General features: G+C 37.7%; 1 protein-coding gene across 1 annotated transcript; it reads right to left on the reverse strand.

The window, feature by feature from the left end:
- Window positions 1-756: 756 nt before the first annotated feature.
- Window positions 757-11688, reverse strand: LOC139963909 (cilia- and flagella-associated protein 157-like). Its single transcript, XM_071965126.1, has 9 exons — window positions 11456-11688; window positions 10069-10263; window positions 8480-8751; window positions 7237-7390; window positions 6432-6699; window positions 5148-5429; window positions 3366-3586; window positions 2587-2788; window positions 757-1651 (listed from the first exon to the last, which is right to left on the reverse strand). The coding sequence occupies exons 2-9, from the start codon at window positions 10230-10232 to the stop codon at window positions 1520-1522; spliced, it is 1695 nt and encodes a 564-aa protein (XP_071821227.1). The 5' UTR covers window positions 10233-10263; window positions 11456-11688; the 3' UTR covers window positions 757-1519.
- Window positions 11689-22810: the final 11122 nt, after the last annotated feature.

Consider the following 22810-nt stretch of genomic DNA (forward strand, 5'->3'; position numbering starts at 1 on the left):
TTGGTGTTAATCTAACTCGATTGTGACGGAGAACAAGGGCCTGTATAAATATGTGTTACTCCACGGAACTAATTGCCAAGCGCGTTTTAAGTAGTGATAAGTTAGCTTTCTTTTCGAGTCTGTGAAGACATCAATATATCTGTTTTTTGTGAAATGGTCAGTAAGTCTTATACAGACCGAGTGGTCTAAAGACCAACCACATACATCCCGTATTAAGTGCTCACTCAGAATTTTGGAGTGTTTTACTCCATGCAAAACCACAGCTTTATGCAAACAGGTTTTACTAAACTCTATGCAAGAACGCTGTTTGCAGAATTTCATGACTGGAGCAAATTAATTACATAATACTTCTTTCAATAGACTGAATAACTTATGCAAATGAACCTTACAAAAAAAAACAAAGAGGCCAAACAACCAGGGCCCCCTTAACCAATTTTAAGGGTACCTGTGTTACTGGTTGTCAATTGTTTCATGATGACGCAGACTGCTTATTTTGCCATTGTCACTCCCCCCCTCACTCCCCCCCTCACTCCCCCCCTCACTCCCCACCCTCACTCCCCACCCAGTCACACCCTTTCCCCAAAATCTTCTAAAGGAAAGAGAATCTTACTTCTCTAGCCTGTCAACCTCGATTGCAAGATTCACAAGCACAATGTTAAATAACTTAAACATAAATGTTAAGTAACCTCAAGTGGTATCAAACTGGAAAATGTAGATTCTGAAATTGGGGTGAGTAGCTCCCTGCCCCCAGAATGAGGTCTGATGCAAACCTAACATCTGAAACAGCTGTCCTGTACTCCTAAATTGCATAAACAGCAGTAAAAATGCCAGAGAGGTAAAGAAGTAAACTTATCATATAGAGCAGGACCGATAAAATGGTATAAAGCAGGTTTCTGTTTGCGGTCAGCCCAAATTTAACCGAATTAGTCTCCAAAGCCTCCCTGTTTCCCTCTTATTACATACACTTGGGATCTTTGGTATAAAAGTGAACCTTACAATGCTGATAACAAATGCTGTAACAGACGGAATACTTTATCTGTAATGCTGTGCAAAACGGTCACGTTGATATAAAAGTGCAATGGTGTACTGTATTAGCCGGGGGTTGTTTGTTTGGTTTGTATACAAGAACCATAGTTATTTCATATGACTCAACAGTTCAGCATCTTCTAACAGATCTGTTACACAAAATATGAACACTAAATTATACCCAGACCGATAACGTAACTTGTAGATAAAAGCAAACCCTTTTGTACCCAGATTGGGGAATGCAGATGGTTTCATATAATTCTGACCAATGACTGGGTTCGTTCAAATTTGGTCAATACCATTTTTTCTCCCTCTCTGCGTGCTACATTAAGGTAACAGATTAACTAACAGTACAACAATACTCAATTTATTCACACAACTCTTACAGGTTTCCATAATACATCCACTGTATCTATTTACAATTTGCATAATAAATTCACACAGGTCGTTGATCCACACGGTGACTAGAGCCAAGCGTTTCCCTGATCAGCTTTTAGCGTAAATGTTTCCCTCTTGTCAGTACAGGTTTCAGGACCGCTCTGTCCCTTATCGCTAGTTCTTGCATGATGGCCGACTGTGCACTGCGAGGATCTTTACCCGTTAACTGATCTGCAAAGAACATTGCCTGTTGAAAAACATGACGAAAAACAAGACAGACATGTGTATCATTATCATAAATAAAACCTGTAAGGTTGAGACAAAAAGAGAGAGAGATTGTGGAAAAGACATGTTAGAGACTACAAATAATAGAGTAAATGCAAACAACAGAGAAGTGATACAAACAATAGAGAAGTGATACAAACAATAGAGTAGTGATACAAACAATAGAGAAGTGATGCAAACAATAGAGAAGTGATACAAACAATAGAGAAGTGACACAAACAATAAAGAAGTGATACAAACAATAGAGAAGTGATGCAAACAATAGAGAAGTGATGCAAACAATAGAGAAGTGATGCAAACAACAGAGAAGTGATACAAACAATAGAGAAGTGATGCAAACAATAGAGACGTGATGCAAACAATAGAGACGTGATACAAGCAACAGAGAAGTGATACAAACAACACAGAATTGATACAAACAATAGAGACGTGATGCAAACAATAGAGACGTGATACAAACAATAGAGAAGTGATGCAAACAACACAGCATTGATGCAAACAACACAGAATTGATAAAAATAGAGAAGTGATACAAACATTAGAGTAGTGATGCAAACAACACAGAATTGATACAAACAATAGAGAAGTGATACAAACAACAGAAGTGATGCAAACAATAGAGAAGTGATACAAACAACACAGAATTGATACAAACAACAGGGAAGTAATGCAAACAACAGATAAGTGATACAAACACTAGAGAAGTGATACAATCAATAGAGAAGTGATTCATAAAGAAAATACAAATTGTGTTCAGTGGCAATGAGTGATTTGTATCACACAAATTCCAGGCTTCTAATCATGCTATAGTCCAAAATGAATTAAATTCGGTTGTGTACATTCTACTTACTGGTAAATATTGCAGCTGAGCTGCCTATTACTCGAGTTAAAACTTACCTGTGGAATACTTGCAGTCTGTATACCCACTGACCTAAGTTTAACACCCTGCAGTCTGTTCAGCCTACTGGTTGCCGATAACTGACGTGTCTTCTCAAACGAATGTTTGGTTTGTTTCGGTCTAGGTACGAGCCCAAGATCACCGAGGCGGTAGTGAGATAAGGTACCCATAGGTTTACCAATGGGTGATAGAGGAATTGTCCTGCAGAGCAAACCAAACGGAAAGATATGTTAAGACTTACACAAACCATTACCACATGAGGTGAAACAGACCCCGTCACCCTACCCCCCACTCCCCACTCTAGCCCTCCCAAAAGTCTAAAGGTGGAGATTTCCAAAGGAAAATGTGTATCTGAAACCTTAAGTCAAAGAAATCTCATAGTTATAATATTCTAACAAGTTATTTGTGTTCAGCGTTGTATTCCTTGGCAGACAAATGTAATACAAATAAATGCTGTGTTGAAAAAATCACCACCACAATCAGAGAATTTACAAAATTTGTGTTACAACAGCAATGCCATCAGTTTACAAATAACTTGAATAATTAGAATTAGTCAATATCAGTTTGTCACAATTATCAAGTATTAAAAGGGAATAAAATAATTGCCAACTTGAGTAATGTAGACAAGTGAGCCGGGGGAGGGGGGGGGAGGAACGGGGGAGTGTGCTACCAGGTTGAAGACATGAAAACTTCATTAGTTATGCAGCATTCATAACATAGCAGTTGAAAACCAATATTTAGAAAGCAAAACTTTCAAAATGTTGTCCTTGTCATTTACCCTTTCTGGAAGCCCTTTCCAGATCCAGGAAAGGTGTTTTCTCTGCTCTTTGTCCGATAAATCAACTCGTCTTGCTTGATGAATTCTAAAGGAGACGGCCCCACACCTACTGCTGCTGCTGAATTCAATATCACTAGCAGATTTTCTAACATATTGTCTCTTTCCTCCAATTCGTCCATTGAAATATGGCCACCCTTCTCCTCTTTACTCCATTCAGAACCCTGCAATAATACAGAAGTATACAAACCATTCATATGTTTGTAATACATGATATACATCTAATGGGCATGGTTAGCCTACATCTAATGGACATTGCTAGCTTACATTTAATGGGCATAGCTAGCTTACATATAATGGGCCTAGCTAGCCTACATCTAATGGGGATAGCCTACAACTAACTGGCACTGCCAGCCTACATCTAATGGGCATAGCCAACCTACACCCAAATGGGCATAACTAGCCTACATCTAATTCAATGCAATCTGTGTATAGGATATATTATGTTATATATCAGGGAAATTCAACAAAACTATAAATTTGTGGAAAAAAGTAATTGATTAAATTGTATAAATTTGCAGAAAGTATGTATGTATGTATTTTAGATCCTCCTGCAAGCAGGAACTCGTGAAGAAGCCTCATTGGCTTATCAAAGCCGCAAGTCTCTTATATTCATATTTCACGTCCATGATTATGAATTGTCAATTGTCAACAACTCTGTAAGTGTACGAAAGTGATATGAATTATAAGTGTGAACCACACAAAACTGAACATCTATTTAATGTTACAATGTCATTCTCCACATTTGCTATTAAGTAGTGCAATACTCTAATTTTGGCTTTCTACATAACACATATTTGCATCTCTCTTTTGTTGTTTAATTTGGTTTATCACCAGACTTAGTGTGATTACAAAAGCTACAGTATGAGTGTCAAGTCAACAGTACCATTGTGAGTAGTGTCAGTGATAGGCATCTCTCTTACCATGAGTATCTTGTGTATCCATGTTTAAGTGTACAAGTGTATTTAAGAGCATAGCCTATAACTAGCCTATACTATGCCAGTGATACCCATCTCTCTTACCATGAGTATCTTGTGAATCCATGTTTTAGTGTACAAGTGTATCCATGTTTAATAGCATAGCCTATAACTAGCCTATACTATGCCAGTGATACGTATCTCTCTTACCATGAGTATATTGTGAATCCATGTTTTAGTGTACAAGTGTATTTAAGAGCATAGCCTATAACTAGCCTATACTATGCCAGTGATACGCATCTCTCTTACCATGAGTATCTTGTGTATCCATGTTTAAGTGTACAAGTGTATTTAATAGCATAGCCTATAACTAGCCTATACTATGCCAGTGATACGCATCTCTCTTACCATGAGTATATTGTGAATCCATGTTTTAGTGTACAAGTGTATTTAAGAGCATAGCCTATAACTAGCCTATACTATGCCAGTGATACGTATCTCTCTTACCATGAGTATATTGTGAATCCATGTTTTAGTGTACAAGTGTATTTAAGAGCATAGCCTATAACTAGCCTATACTATGCCAGTGATACGCATCTCTCTTACCATGAGTATATTGTGAATCCATGTACAAGTGTATCAATGTTTAAGAGCATAGCCTATAACTAGCCTATACTATGCCAGTGATAGGCATCTCTCTTACCATGAGTATATTGTGAATCCATGTTTTAGTGTACAAGTGTATCCATGTTTAAGAGCATAGCCTATAACTAGCCTATACTATGCCAGTGATAGGCATTTCTCTTACCATGAGTATCTTGTGCAGTGAGTATGCTGCCTCCGCTAATATCCTCTCCATCTTCTCTTTGTTATTCCGCATCACAGTTTTCTCTTTCTCCATCATATCCAACCTCTCCTCCAGCCTCTCTCCTTCATCCCCCATCCTCTGTAACTCCTCCCGAGAGGATTCGACCTGTTGCCGTAGTAACTGTACTTCACCTTCCAGTTCCGCGAAGTGCGATTCTTTGTTCTCGTAATCCATAATCAACGCTTCCTGCTCCTTGGCCTTTTCTGTCAGCATTCGTATGACCTGAAAGAAAAAATGAGTGCAATGTCTTTCTGTTATATACCATGTCGGACATGACCTTTGTGCTGAATCATTACCATTCTATACCTCAAAGCTTACTCTAAAGAAGATTAGGGTTCACACATCATTTATGGTAATCATTAGTACACATTAATCATCCAATATACAGATTTGTGAAAAAACCTCAATGACCCAATTTCATAAAGTTACATGTCCCCTTTGCTAACGAAAAGTCTTTTTATTTTTGTAATTGAAAAAATTCCATCAGTGTTATTTACAAACTAGCATTACAAAGTAACATATCAGTGTTATTTACAAACTAGCATTACAAAGTAACATATCAGTGTTATTTACAAACTAGCATTACAAAGTAACATATCAGTGTTATTTACAAATTAGCATTACAAAGTAACATATCAGTGTTATTTACAAACTAGCATTACAAAGTAACATATCAGTGTTATTTACAAACTAGCATTACAAAGTAACATATCAGTGTTATTTACAAACTAGCATTACAAAGTAACATATCAGTGTTATTTACAAACTAGCATTACAAAGTAGCATATCAGTGTTATTTACAAACTAGCATTACAAAGTAACATATCAGTGTTATTTACAAACTAGCACTTCAAAGTAACATATCAATGTTATTCACAATTTAGTTAAAACTAAGCCCTTGAACCAGTTTTAATAGAGTGTGAACCTTACAAGGCTAAAGGTTTTAATTAAATCGAGTACCAATTGGATAAACTGTCATTCATTTACTTCTAAAGTAACCTTTCAAACCAGTATTGATAACCATTTATTAGCCTCATACATAGCAACACTTTCACCCTTAACCAGACCCACTGATTGCACACTAGGTTAGAAATCACACTTTAAGCCTGGGCTATAATCTCCTTTTGGGTACTAAGTAACATTACCTACTAACAGCGTTCAAAAAAAAAATGGCCTTTTCTTCACTTGTAAGATTACTGTTCCACTTGAAACCTTATGACTTACCTTCTGGTTACTCAAATTCTTCTTGGCAAGCACTTTTTCATTTCCCTCCAGCATGTCGAGCTGTTGCTGCTGTTTCTTTTCTTTGGAGGAGAGGTCTTCATTCTCTTGTATCAGTTCCATGGTCTTGTCGGACATTTTACCGAGCTGCGCTTGGATGCTCACATTCTCTCTGATGGTCCGCTTGGTCGTATCGGCCATCTGCTTGTTCGACACTTTGCGGAATTCAGCCGCCACTTGGTTGACCTTCAGAACCATTTCTTTCTTTAGTCTGTGGGACGGTTAAACATGAATCTAGCATGTCAAGTTTTTACAACAAATGATCATAAGCAAATGAATGCATTGAGAAGTTTCAATATTTAAAATTTTACATCACTATTTATTTAAAAACAAAAATAACAAGACATTTTTTCAAAACTTTACTAGTGAAGCGATGGTACAGAGTTTTTTATAGGACTTAGTACTTTTCTTTTTCTTATGATCAAAATCAATTCCAACAGCTATCTGATGAGATTTTTTGTTTTAATTTTTTGCCTTAGAGAACTTAGTCAAATTACATTCAAATTGAAAAAAAAATTCTTTGAGAAATTGCTGAAATTCAAACAAACTGGTAAAATGGGAAGAAGGTATGGGACACCTTGACAAAGGTTTGAGATTGAAGGAGAAGGGGCCAAGGGTCAGACCAATATATGACTGTGATGGAATAATGGTGGCACTACGCCACATGAAAACCATATCTGAGGAAATCACTGGGGCCATGGTCCCCTTTATAAACCCCACCCCTCCCAAAGGGTCCTGTGATATATACCTGTCTTTATCCACTACTTGTTTCCTCTCGAGCTGGTAAATTTGCTCTTTGTGGTCCTGCTGTTGACTGGCCAGCTCTGCCTCCATCTGAGCAAATTTAGCCATCAAGTCTTCCTTTTGAACTTTGAACTCTTCCAATGAAGCTAACTTCCCACCTACACAGAGAAAAATGTTCATGAATACTGATGAAGATATATCATTGAGGGCATTGTGGTCAAGTGGTTAAGGCAGTGAACTTGTGATCTAAGGATTACAGGTTCAAGCCCTGGCCAGATCATTGCGTTGTGTCCTTGGGCAAGGCGCTTTATCTCCATTGCCTCTCTTCACCCAGGTGTGTAAATGGGGACCTGCGGGGTAACTTGTAAATATAGTTGCGTGCGCCGGTTTGTGGCTGCACCCTATGGGAAGTCCCCCGGGGGACACGTGGTTGTGGTGCACTTTGGTGCCCCAGGAGAGATTGATTGAATTGTGCACACTTTGGTGTGTAGATGCGACAAGTTACCAATGACCAGGGTTGTAATTTTTGTAAGGTGCCATTGAATGTATGTTTACGTGCAATAATGAGCACCATATAAGAGTTATAATTATCATCATTGGAGACTAGAAAGATACATGATGTACTTCTTGAGCTATACCAGGATGGTTGGCATTCCTATTTCATTCCCCTCCCAATCTATGGTGAGTACATGTTTTGTAAGTCATGGATACGTATGGACAGAACATGGACAAACATGGACAAAACATAAAGACGTTGACATGAGAAATGCACCCACCCCCCCCCCTATTCTGCTGTAACTTACTTTGCAGTATTATGAACAAGCCATGTTATATTTTCACCTATAACTAGATACCCCTCGTTGCAGTATTATGAAGAAGCCATGTAATATTTTCACCTATAACTAGATACCGCTACAGCTAAGAAACCTTTGCGGTTACACCCATCTGGCTGTTCCTAAATAGCAACATAGTATAACTAAGAATTCAATCAATTGCAGAAACTTTAGTGTCCTAAAATAAAATACAATGTTTTCAATCTGCCATTTCGAGACCATTCGTCAATATGTATGATAAACTCATTGTTAGTGTTGTGAATGTTTCTACTATTTTCACCTACAGTACCTCGTTTCATTTTCCTTAATGCTGGACTACGTCACCATCCTAATATTTACTGATTCAATGCAAGATGGGAAATTTTTAATTGACCTGGCCTGTAGTTACCAGCTTCAAGCCATTTTTCTACTCACTTAAGATCATGTTTTCGGAAGTCAGTTGGTCTTTGGTCTCCTGAAATTCCGTCCTGAGTTGTGCCAGCTGTTGTTCGTAGGCGTCCTTCTCGGTATCCTTGGCCTGCTGCAGACCGACCAGGCGATCGTTCAGGTCGGCTATCTCGTCTTGTCTCTGTTCTAATTGCTTCTTCAGGAACGATACGATCTCCTTCTTGTCCGTTGTCATCTGATCATACTTGTCTTTGAACTCTCCGTTGGCTACTTCCAACTCGTCGCATTTCCGCTGATATCTATGGTTACCAGAAAGTTTTAACATTCATGAACAAAAAAAAACCTCTCACAGTGCTCCTCACACTGAACTGCCCATCAGAGCCCCATCCTTCAAACGTTTAAGATGGAAGGGAGGGATAATACGATTGATGGTTCCATTGGTATTTGATGAAAGCCAATTCGATTTGTACCTAAAAATATGCTGAAATCATTTTTTTAGGAGGGTGGGTGTGGAGGGAGGGGTTATTAGTACAGTATACAGTTGTTGCCTTAGCAACTGACAATGGCTGTTATTTATTATTACTATAATTATTTTTATTGTTATTTTTTATAATTTATTAATTTATTATTATAATTACTATTGTGTTACTATACACTAAGTTATGATTATGAGACAGTAGAAAGTTCCCATGGTGTTGCTGGCTGAGTTACATAACAATTATTTTTCCTACATCCACACAATTGGTGTTGCTATGTTCAATGCTATGTCCTCTTCATCTTAAGGGCAAAGTGCCCAAGTATATCGATCTTTCAGGGAAGTGTCTAAATGTGCGGCAAGAAAAGCTGACACCTTGTAGAAATCTGTCCATGTGGCAATGTTACTATAACCGAACCTCGTTTCAAATGCAATTGACTAGATAATACAAACCATGTTTCTTCTTTGAGGGGGAGGGAGGGATGGAGGAGAGGAAGGTGAAGGGAAGGAGAAGGGGTGCTTTGGAAAATGTGCAGTAATTATCTTATTAAAGGCAAAGTCAAGAATTTTTGCACCTATGCCAGAGCTAATGGTGAGGGCTGTACATTAACTTTTATTATCTTGAGTTAAATATATCACAACATGAGCTAACATTACAAACTGGGTGATCAATTTGAACCGGTGCTGTGGCCGAGTAGATGAAGGCAGTGGCATTTGAAGCTGTGAGGCTTAGCAATCAGGAGGTTCTGGGTTCGATACCCGGCCGGGTCATAGTGAGGCGGGTTTTTCACCCAAGAGCAATCTACGGTCTTCCCATCTGAAATGACTTTCTAAATTGAAAAGATTCCAAATTTGAATTAAAATGTTGAATGGAAGCCACCTGACATGTAAGTTGTAATCCATAAGCCCTTTCAGGTTTCTCCCACATTTGTGTTGGCTAAAGCGTTGTAAAAATAACTGAGCACTGATTATTAGTATTATTTATTATTAAATTTCCTACCAAGCACCAACTGGGGAAAAACATTAAGGCAAAACCCTTATAAGCCTTTGGTTTTAACAGACATCAGCTTAGCTATATTTTATTAGAGCACTGCAAAGTAATTCTAAATAATGAAATGATTGTAAGTCCGAGAAAAGTTACCTTGCAAGTCTCTGCTCCAAGTCCCGTATCTGAATCAGAAAGAACTCTTTGCCGACTTCACTTAAATTAGCTCCTGACGGAGCAGAGGATGGACGGGCAGATTTGCTCCCACTCTTCTTTCCACTCTTCTTTCCCTTCTTTTTTCCCTTTTTCTTGGGAGGCATCTTTTATAAGTATCTCGTAAAACCTGTCACATTAGAAAAGAAAAATATACCTCACTAATGTTTGCCTCTGTTTTTGTCAGGTGCAAAATCCCTACTAGCCTATATAGCTAACTTTGGCCAATGGTACTTTTGTAAATTTGGTTTATGAGTCCAGCCTTAGCTTGCTTAAAGCTGTATTAACTTTATTTTCCATTTTACAAAACATGTGTACACAAACCCGGCATACATCATTTCTTTCAATTTTGTCAGGTTTCCTACAATCACGTTATACTGATACTTCTGAAATCTGACCCACAGATTCTAGCTTTTTATAAAGAATGATCAAGTTTAAGTCTTGCTTTGTTTGTCAGCAGAACATCCTTCATGTTTTTGTTAGAGTGCTGTACACCCAGTAAATGGATATTGGGTCATTACTATGGCAGAGTATGATATTTTTTTGTGTGCACCTTTACTAGGCTAGGCCTAGTGGTGCTTGGCACATGGAATGGATGCATATATATGTCAATCTAATAATGAATTCCAAGTAGAATTGTACTTATGTTTGTTATTTCTATTTCATTATTTGTATAGATTTACACATTCATGCATTTACTTCCATATATATACAAACACATACATAGTACCTAAACGGTCTATATAAAATACACTAGCATAGATGAACATTACAATGTTTATCTAGAGTAGACTAGCCACCGTTTCGGAATGAGGGAACACATGTTGGTGCACATCTGTACTGTAACTTACACGTGGCTGTATGATACAATAAAGGCAAAGGCATATATTTCATGTAGATGAACCTATCTTTGTTTAAAAAGTTGTCTTTTTCTGTTGACATGTTTGTAAACACAATTCATTTTGCTCTTTCTTTCAATAAACAAGTGCGTCATTATAATAATATGATTGTAAGGAACCTGTCAAAACAGAAACGATTCCGGCTATCATGAATGATGATGATATAAGCATTGATTTGTAATTGTTCAAAATGGAATACATTACACTTTCATCAGTGAAACTGTGAATTCAAAAGCAAGATAGACCAAGGGGAATATAAATGACGTAGACCTATGACACTCTCATTTAAATGTTGGCTACAGTGTTCTAGCCTAGGCCTAGCAATAGACCCAATCTGTATTACTTGCCGAAATTACATTAACTGGCCCCTGGCCGAACTTCAGTAAAGTTAGGGTAACTTAGAGCGATATCGATAATGATAGGCTACTAACCCGTGAACCGCTAATGGACAGGGAATAGAACCGCTAATACTGCGGAGAATATTGCTCTTTTATCGTTTCACATCCTCCAGTAGAATGAAAACTAACAGTCAAACGAGGAGAAGTCGATCTAGCGCTTGATAACTTAATATAGGATAGAAACTCAACGTTCAATTTCAAGAGCGACTTTTCGTGCAATCAATACAATTTGTGTGTTATATACACCTGCTATTGTACTTGCAGTGTGTAATGAACGGAACAGTGTACTTGCGCGACAATCAGTAACCAAGGTGATGACGTCACCTACAAAAACAAACGAAACTTTGGCATGTTGGCATTGTAATCTTGCGCCCTCTTTTTAGATAGTTTCCTACTTCAAATGATTCCGTGCGTATCGTAAAGGGTTAACACATAAGATAATGTTTTATTTTGATCATATGCTTTTCTTTACATTTCAATGTAGCACCGGTGTTGTTCATGGATGTCATTAAATGACTGCAAATGACAGCGATAGTTGTTAAAACTAACCAAAACGAAGTAAAAACGTTAACAATTTTGAAAGTGTTTTGAAAAACGGTTCTCATGATAAGAGCTATAGACCACACCTAATGTGAGTTTAGTAATGAATACGTATGTATTTATGTATTTTAGATCCTCCTGCAAGCAGGAACTCGCGAAGAAGCCTCATTGGCTTATCAAAGCCGCAAGCTGACCGAAGTCAGCCTCTTACATTCATATTTAACGTCAATGGTTGTGAATTGTCAATTGTCAACAACTCTGTAACTGGACGACATACATTAATCTTGGAGTGACTCGAACCGGGGACCTTATGATTGGAAGGCACCGGCGACACTAAACACTATGCAACACTAAACAGCGACGGTGTCAGCGGCATAACACATGTATACTCAAGTTTTAATTTTTGATTACAAATTTGAGTTAAAATGTTGAATTGGAAGCCACCCGACGTGAAGTTGTTATCCATAAACCCACGTGGGCTTCTCCCACATTAGTGGTCGTAATAGTAACTGCCTCGTGGCCTGTATTTATTATTTAGCTCCCAGCCTCCATGATCATGTGAGAATAGTAATGCATTGGTAAGGTACACACTATACACTTATCCTGTTAGATAGTAGTAGGCTGTACTAAAAGGGATACTGGTTGTTTTCCCCTCGACTTCATTCTTCCACTATGTTAGGTTTTATCACTAAAAAACTATTTTCATATCATAGGACGTTGAAAGCGATATCCTTGCTGAATTGAATATACAATAAAGATAGTAAGTTCGTCTTCCTTGGTTCAGCTTCATCGAAAGTCAGTTGTAACTTGAGCTAACTGTTAGTACCCTGGGTGAGGCTGGGTCTTAGTATAATATTAGTAGCCTAGTCAGAGACATAGTTCTAATAATGTTAGGCTATCAGGCCTAGTCAGAGAGAGATTGTGAAGATGACCGAAGGTCTGTGATACCAAGTGTAGTATTATGGGAGGCCATAGGCTAGGTTTTCAGGTTTATTGCTGTTTTCACTATAGTCTGCTAGTCGCATTGACGATCAGCTGTTCTTCGAGCAAGGAGAGCTTTATTGGTACTGAATATGCATACTTTATGCGTTCTCTCATTGGCTTGTTTAAATAAAGAGGCACGGCGTAACAGAATACATAAATGAAATCCGCCTTGGCGGATAATTGTGGATACTTTCGATCATTGATTTCTTAATTATAAGGAAACGGTTTTGGCAAAATTAGCTTGGTGAAACCTCATTGTCATGGTTCGTCAGATAATCCGCTTTAAACGAAGTTCCGTTTTTTTAATGTGAAAGTTTAATGTATTTCCATTTTCCAAACGCACGGTTACTTTTCATTAATTACAAGAGTTTGCCAAAAATAAATAGGCCTACTAGTATTCAATGGAAACAAAATGCTATGCTATTTTTTTGATTATGGTCGGGCGAAGGTTATCATTTTTTTGCGAAACATTGCGTATGATTTTGCAAGCCCTGGCAACAAAGGTAATAAGGCAGCGCCTTTCCAGTATACGTGGTCAATGTGGTCTTGATTAACAAGATTTTCCAACAATAAGGTTACACGTGTATTGCTGCTAAGTTGATAGGCTTCTTTGTGCACGTATTTAAGAAAATATGGATTTCCTTACATTTAATCTGTAAGATTTTGCCTGAGAGGTAGTTTAGCATTCTAATTAGAGTAGCCAACGTTAGCAATAGATTTTGAAATATTTCGCTGTTGACTGTCTAGGCTCAAATGGAGATATATTGCATTGAATAAATCTCGGACAAAGACGACACAGGTTTAGCATTTTCGTTGAGGCGAATAGTTTACAAATATGTGTTAACGGTTTTCAAATGTGCGAATAGTCTTGTGAATGTCTTACAATGTTTACTAGTGTGTAGTGTTCTCTATAAATGAGGATCTTCGTTCTTTCTTAGTTTTTCTGCTATTAAAGAGAAAGGAGCAGAAGAACCCTCTCAGAAGAAAATGTCATTGCGGCCATAATGAATGATACAATTTCGTTGGAATCCCAAATGAGTTTTCAATTAATGTCACCGTTGTATCTGACCATATATAATGCTGAAACAATCTGCTAGATTAACATTCCGATAGTTAATGACACAGAGGCGTCAATCATGGCGGGGGGGGGGGGATAGGATAGGGGAAACGTCGCCCACTTTCTAAAGGGTTGGATATATTAAATGTCTCCCTACTCCCCCCTCCCCCCCCCCAGGGTTTAGTGACTGACTCGTGTATGCGCTAGGACTATCAGGCTCATAATGACTTTTTTTATCTCATAAAGTGAGGTCAAAAATTTGGCTATGAGATAAGTAGTTTTATTCTTATATTCTCAATTCCCCGATGGAAAATAAAACCTTTTCAAATGGGTTGAAAAAGGGAATAACGGATTTCATTAATAGCAGAATGAGGAACCGCGCCCGTACACTTGCTGATGTTATCTGCTAAGCCATCAGAGAATGAAAGCCCGCGCAGCATTCGCTAATCTCCTTTCCATACTCTAGTGGTATCTCGCAAGCAAGTTGGCTTGTGAATGTATACATGGTTTAACATTGGTATGTTTTAGGAGGTATACGCGTGCTGTCTGTATCAGTTCAACCGCGAGAGGTGACATTTCGAGTGTTGTTTTTGCTTTGCGATCGGGTTGGTGAGTGAGAAGATAGGGCTATATATGCTTCAGTATCGAGTATAAAAGAAGGTAAGTAACGTTCCCATAGTAATTATCGGATGTCACGCCTGCATTAGCCTAGGATTGATAAATTTAAGGATAATATAAGACTAGCAAATTGAAAATAGACCAAAATGAGAGGAATGTACAGATTGAATTGCATGTCATTGTATTCAGAGAGACTTTAGCTGAAGCTAGACTTTTGTATAAAAGCTTGACTCTTCAGTAGATGGCAGTGGTGATATATACATCAAAGAAACAGAAACTTTATAGTATAGCCTAAGCGGGGTAGGAGCCGGGGGGGGGGGGCACTGGGGAACGTGCCCCACTCTGTTCCAAAATAGCAAATGTGCCCTACTGGCAAATAAAATGTGCCCCTCTTGATGAAGAACTGTCTTTTGGATATCTTAAGCCTTTGTTAATTTTAATATTTTATTTTAATTATTCACGTGCACCATAAATTGTATTGATAGCATACGGTACTAACACATCATAGCCTATATATTTAAGTGATATGGCCGGTGTGTATCGGTTTATATCATATAACGGGTGGTGGGTGTGGAATGAAAAGTGCCCCTCTGATGTTGTGCCCCCCCCCCCACTTTTTGGAAGCTTCCTACCCCCCCCCCCCCCGTGTAGCATGTTGTATATCACGTTAAAGCAATATAACACTGTATCTCAATTATGTAATGCATTGAGTTTGGTGCGCAATGCCACTCATGATAGGTTTTAAGTGTTTTTGAGAAAAATTATATATTTCGTAGGAGTTTCGAGACAGATACATATATGCTGCTAAGACCGGGTGTATAAGCTGCTATTCATGATTTTATACCAGATACTCATTATACTGTAAGTTTATAGTTTAGCATAGTTATGTTCTTATGATTTTTTTAATATTTTATTTATGATCAAGTTAATTGATGCCAGGTATCTATAGTTTATATGTTTTTATGTTTCCGATAAAGTGAATGTGCGCAGATATATACCTAACGGTGCTTTTCAAATGTACTTATGATACCATATGTGTACATGTTGTAGTCTTGTATAGATATCCGTATAACAAGATGATCGTATATTCTTGTGTGCAAAAGTTCAACAGAATGTTTCCGTTATTTGTTTTAAGTTCAATTTTTGTAATCATTATTATTGACCCTAAGTTACACCCGGATGTTAAATAGAGAAGTTTTCTTAATCTAGGTCTATTCACTTGACAGATGTGACTTTGGTTCAATTACATTTATAACTGACATCGATCCAGGGACCAAACAGAAGCAAACTTGAGGATTTGTAGATGTGAGTCCGACCCCTGGATCCCGCTGGTGCTTCGCCCCTGGACCCCACCCAGTAACGGTTTTTCTCCAAGGCGCACACTTCTTCAATTTTATCCATGTTCAGTCATTTATGTCCCCACCCCGCCCCCCCCCCCCCCCACTCTTCCATATGGATTAACGCCCCTTGATATGCACAACTTACTATTGTGAGGCTCACGTTGTTATTCAATCGAATGTACAAATCGATTGATCATAAAGAACCGACCTTCACCCACTTCTCTTGTTTTGAAATAAAGAGTTCATCTTGAGGAACTGCCGCATGCATGTGACACTCTTCAATTTCAGAATTTGTGGTCTAACTGTTAATAACTTACTTTGAAAACATTAACTATGTATAAGCTTTGGCACCAACCAATTTTAATCTCAATGCTGATTTTGTGCTCATTATAGGCAACACGTGATATTATACCTTCCCACATGCTACTTATTTCACTTACAATTGCAAACTGTGAGGGGAGGGAGGGTGGAGGGGAGGGAGGCATTGTAAAAACCCATGTCGTGAGATCGAATGGTTTTTAAAAAGCGTTGATGGTAACATACACGAATGTTATGAACTTGTATTACTCACATGTAGTTCTGTGACATGCACGAATGTTATGAACGGTTATTACTCACATGTAGTTGTTCTGTAACAATCACGAATGTTATGAGCGGTTATTACTCACATGTAGTTGTTCTGTAACATGCACGAATGTTATGAGCCGTTATTACTCATATGTAGTTCTGTAACAATCACGAATGTTATGAGCGGCTATTACTCACATGTAGTTATGTAACATACACGAATGTTATGAACGGTTATTACTCACATGTAGTTGTTCTGTAACATGCACGAATGTTATGAGCCGTTATTACTCACATGTAGTTCTGTAACATACACGAATGTTATGAGCGGTTATTACTCACATGTAGTTATGTAACATACACGAATGTTATGAACGGTTATTACTCACATGTAGTTGTTCTGTAACATGCACGAATGTTATGAGCGGTTATTACTCACATGTAGTTCTGTAATCCCTGATAAAAACGTGTCCACAAATGATACTTGTAAGTTAATTAATGTATGCGGGTTGTGGAGCCGATGAGTAGGGACGGGGGTGGGGGAGGGGTTGCAATATGACGTCAAATATAATGTACATTATGTTGTACACTGAGACAGCAGAGATAACTTTGATATCTTGTGAACTATAAGTTTAATCTTCCGTTCAATGCACTTTCATAACATCATCAGCAATTAATATACCTCTTACATGAATCTAAACATGATTGTAACATTTGGATTCAGCAATAAATCCTGTAAGGCAATTTGTTTCGGTAACTATATCATTATAACTCCATTTTAATTGAATTGAAATTGAAATTCTCATATGAGCATTTACGAAATATAGCATAGATATAAAATGATGACTAATTGAAACAAACCTCATTGTTGCTTAATAATAACACTTAATAAAGCAAAACTAATTGACAACCCTAATGGCCGTGGAGATCAAACCGAAAAGATACAGAGACAAAGCCGTGATATAAATTCACAAAAATCACAAAAGAAACAAAAAGCAAATAAAAAAGCCAACATGTACGGAACTTTGTGTCCTTACTATCTAGTTCCCATGGGAGTCACCCTGGCAGTTAGCAGCTAACCTTATTGTAGTGCGCATGCGCGCTACAATACTAACATTACTAGCCAAGTGAACGATACCTACATGACTGGACGTTGAAACTTAAATTTTCATATAGTTTCTGTACCTTTGCAGTTTCAGAGTGTAGCGGCGTAGCCAACTAAATTCTGAGCCTGTCACGGCGCTCACAAACGCCCTCATTTTGTATATATAGGCACCTACATGACTATACTCCCTGGTGTGGTGTTGTCCGCCCAAAAATTAACACCAAGAACAACTGAAAGTTCTTCCTGAATACTGCAAGCACTCCACGCGCGCTTCAATACGTATTTGCAGGCAAATGCAGTTCTAGTTGTTTACTATATTTATTCCCACTTTATAGATAAAGAGCGAGTTATCTCAACAGAGGTTTCAAGTAATAAAAGATTTGGCGTGAAACTGAGTTTGTATCTTCAATACATTTTACATCTATCTCTTTGTGTTCGCCATGCTCATTAACCTGTCTGTATTCTGTGCGTATTTTTGTCCCTTCTGTTACTTTTAATTGTCATTTAGCATTTGAAGAAGATCCTGCTAGGATCGAAACGTCAGGCCAACTTACTTTTACACATTCTCCTACACAGGCTCTCTATAAGCAGTTTGCTAACAGTTTTATTCTATTTTTATTTATTTTTATTTCAATAAATATTTCTTAAAGATCGAGAACGGGAGAGAATTTCGTGAATGACCACTACACCGCCCACCTCCATATACACTTTACACCATTGCCACAAAACAACAACCAAAAAGCACTGAATTATCTGTCAAATCTGAAGTTTTATTCGTATGGCATGCCGTTTTGGTATAAATGTCAATCTTTTATCTTTTAAATGATTTCAACACGAACATTTACAATTTGCATGTATCATTCATTACTTAACGTTAACGATTACGGTATATGTTCGTAAACTTTTAAGACGATGTGGGACGTAAATGTAAAGATTAGCATAACGAATAATACTAGACTGAAGAGAGTAACCGTTGTATTCAGTTTTAATTAAGCAATAGTGGTTTTGTATAGGCCTACGCGTGAAATAACATAGAACCAATAGGGATATGTACAATACAACATACATGCAGGCACATCGGGACTTTGAAATAAATTGTAATTTAAGAAAAACACAAATTGCCCTCGATTAGCCCAAAAACCAGTAAATGATGCGATGTTATCCATCCATAAAATGCTCCAAAACCATATAAAACATTGATAAAATATATATTTACATTTTTTGGCATAATACCGTTTTTAGAGTCATGTTTGTAACGGCCCGATCTTTAACGGGCTATAACTGCCATGCCACACATTATTTAACAATTGCATGAATCGGTGAAATAACATGGTAATTACCGTTTGATTGCAATAACGCACCTTCGGCACACTAATTTGCATATAGCATATACTGTATTAGTGTTGACTGCATTTATCAAAGGGTTAAACCACTGTAACAATGCGACGTCGATTCTTAACTATTTGCACATGAACTGCTATATATTGTTCATTGTATCGAATACACTGATTATGTAATTAATATATATATGTATACAGATTTTAGCTGATTGTCTAATACCGGTATTTATAACTATATACTCAACTTTAAAATGCAGTGTATTAAATTGGTAAAAGTAGGATTAACGGAAAACCAGGTGTAGGTTATAATCACTTTTCAAAGAACTCCCAATACTGGATTTGACATCACACGTACTAATGATGATGCACATTAAATAAGCCCATCTGTAAGTTCCGTTACATATAAATGGATATAGGCTTTGAGGGTGTATCATACTACACGGTGAACCTCTTCGGTTTATTGGAGGAAGGGGACGTGGTGGGGGTCCAGGTTTATAACTTTCTTAGGGAGGGGGAAGGCAGTTCTGTATTTATTTCAGCGATTGTTGAGCATGGAGAGTATCGATTTATAACGGATATAAACGAACAGACATACACTAAGGCAGGTGGCTACCGTACAGGTAACGTATACGTTAAGGCGTTGCCACGTGGCACTTGTATGCCTATACATGCCTCGGGTTTATAAAATCTAATTGACTGCGAGAATTTATCCGTTGCCCTGACACTTTTGATATTGTGGGAATTAAACTGGCAGTAAACTATTAACCTATTGACATTTAAAGGACTATACATGATAATAATTTCCTTTAATCCACGCACCTGTGAGATAAAGCAGTGTTTGTATAATTCACGGATCAGACACAATAACCTTACAACTTGAGGTCCGTATAACTATATAGTACCATATATATATATACCCATTAATGTGTCTGTATTCTACATTGCGTTCTTCTTATTGTGTATTATACGGATTAATATGATGATTATAGTTTTACTCCCCAACTCTTTTATCCGCACGAACGCCAACTGCTTCCAAATTTGAGATATATTAAAAATAGAAAGAAGACCCTCAAAGCGAGAGAGTAACTTTCCCACGGTCGTGTTACATCATGTATGCCGGTTATGCACACGACTACGTATTCACCTGTACAATTATTATAAAAGAACGCTTGTGTCATTTAGATTATGCCAGATATAACCAGGGAGTTCCATAACAACTCCCTGATATAACACCGATAAAAGAACCTTTATAAAGTCGAATTATATTGAGGGAACGAGTGTCGTCTGCAATTAAATCGCAGTAATAGAAGCGGGAACGAAAATGGACGGTAAAAAGCGGGTGAAGTGATTGCGTAATGTAACGCACGCAGAGCCGTCATTTATTAGTGGAATTTTGTAAGAGAAAGTACCTGAGTGCGGTTGTGTGGGGAAAGAATTGCTTCAGTACATGTTAAATAATAATACATATTTATAATAATACATATATAAGGGTGAAAGGGTTGCGTAAGCCAGAATTTTAGTATCGATATGTTTAAGAAAAAAAGATAAATTTTGAAAATGTTGGTATTGGTTTTTTTTAAAAAATGTTTAATTTGTTTGTAGATATTCACATTTAAATTAGTTAATACTCTGCAACGCTCCTTTAAGGCTCCAAACAGTGACCACGTCGGTTCCTCGGTGTCGGTCTAAATGTTAAGGTTTATCCCTTGTTCATTCATACTTAGTAAAGATTCGTAAATCCTATTGGTCCATTCAGGTCAGCTGACCGTGGTTAATCCTGTGAGTAACGCACGGTAAAATTACGGGGCATCACTTTAATAAATCTTTGGTTATATGTAACCAAAAATGTTTTGTTTTATGATTTCCCCCCACACAAATGGTAGTGTATGAATGAACGGGGTTAATCAACGGTCTAGCGTGCGTTACTCACATGATTAATGCACTCCGGGTGTTAATGCTATCGCTGGATGCACTCGGGCTCCGCCCTCGTGCATCGCTTGCATTATCCCCCGATCGTGCATTAATCCTGTGAGTAACGCACGCTAGACCGTTGTTTAACCCCTTATTTATCAATTCAAATAAAATATACCCAAAATAAAATATACCCAAAATAAAATATACCCAAAATAAAATATACCCCAAACATCTTTTAGCTTCATATAACAGACTTGATTGCAGTCGACACCATTTGTCATTGGTAAATATATGTAATGCCAGTGTTTACGAGTTTGTGTGTGTGTCAGTGGTAATATGTAAGACATTTGAAGGATTTTATTTTGTTGGTAAAATGACATGTATAGGCCCTACATGACATTCACTAAGGAATATCCATAAAACCATCCCACACGCAAAAGGTTGTTAGCTCGCAAACAGAACCCGCCAAATATATCGATGTTCTAAACACAATTTATACAAAACATAAATCTTCATTCGATAAATGGAATATCCTGATTGCAGATATGGCTTCTCTAATCTTTAAAATAACGCTACGATATAACTCCCCCACCCCCTCACACCTAACCCTAGCCCCTAAGGTATGCTTAAATTAGAAACAGGCAGCAGACATAGGGAACCAATAACTTGTTCAAAACTACGCTGTATTGTGCAAATTTGTTCCTTATAGTCAGATAGGCAATATTTAAAAAAAATGGTAGTACTGCGCTGCATGACCCACATATTCGTTTCATTGTGATATTAAATTGTCTAAGTTTTGTAATTGGTAAAGATGATTAAAAATTGTCAACAGTTTTGTTTAAGGAAGTTCTGACCCTGGTTGTTCCCAAACATTGAGGGGTCTTCAATTTATCTATTAAGTGTCCCCGTGATAGAAATGTGATAATGAAATTTGATATCGTGTCATGCCAACTTTCTGACTGCCTAGCAATCTGGGGCCGTTCTGTTCACCTTTCTGGTTCTGTTTACCTTAGGAATAAGGGAATTGTATCAGTCTGCAGTATAATTGCCATCTCCTTCAACTGTATCGCTGTGTAGATCTGCCTAAGTCATATCAATAGCAGGACAACACTGGGGAGTTAGCCCCCTTTCAGTAGAGCGTGTCATGATTCACGATGATTACATAAAGGTGTGAATAACCCTATTGTCGTGATTGTGCCGACTCACAATATAGCCGTATTCGTCCCATGCATCCTGCAAACGAATTACCCCTGGATAATGCATATGTATTACAAACACACACACACATATATATATATATATATATATATATATATATATATATATATATATATATATATATATAGGTATATATATATACAGTGGCGTAGGAAGGTACTTTTGAGTGGGGGGGCTGAAGACTGATGGCCGGCCTGGGGGAGGGGTCTAAGGGGAGGGGGTGTCCCCCTCCCCTTTGGAATTTTTTGGCATTTCCAGGTGGCCTCAGATGCAATGTGGTGCAATGTAGAACACTTCAACACCCACTCCATTTGTAAAAACTTTTGCATTTTCACCTGGCCTTAGATGCAATTTGGGGCTCCAAATGAGATTTTTTTTCTCATTTGGAAATGAAAAAGGGGTTTTCTGACTTGCGGAGCGGGGGGGGGGCGGAATGATACTTCCGCCCCTCCATATTTTTCACTGGGGGGGGGGCTGGCGCCCCTCAGCCCCCCGGTTCCTACGCCCTTATATATATATATATATATATACATACATACATATATACATATATATACATATATATATATATATATATATATATATATATATATGTATATATATATATATATATATAGACATGTCTCTTGGCGTGTGTTAAAAAGTAAGATATATCCACAAGAGAAATAGGAAAAAAAAAATATGCGTTCATTTCAAACTTTATTA

Source organism: Apostichopus japonicus, chromosome 22 (assembly GCF_037975245.1).
Source record: "Apostichopus japonicus isolate 1M-3 chromosome 22, ASM3797524v1, whole genome shotgun sequence".
Lineage (NCBI taxonomy): Eukaryota > Metazoa > Echinodermata > Holothuroidea > Aspidochirotida > Stichopodidae > Apostichopus > Apostichopus japonicus.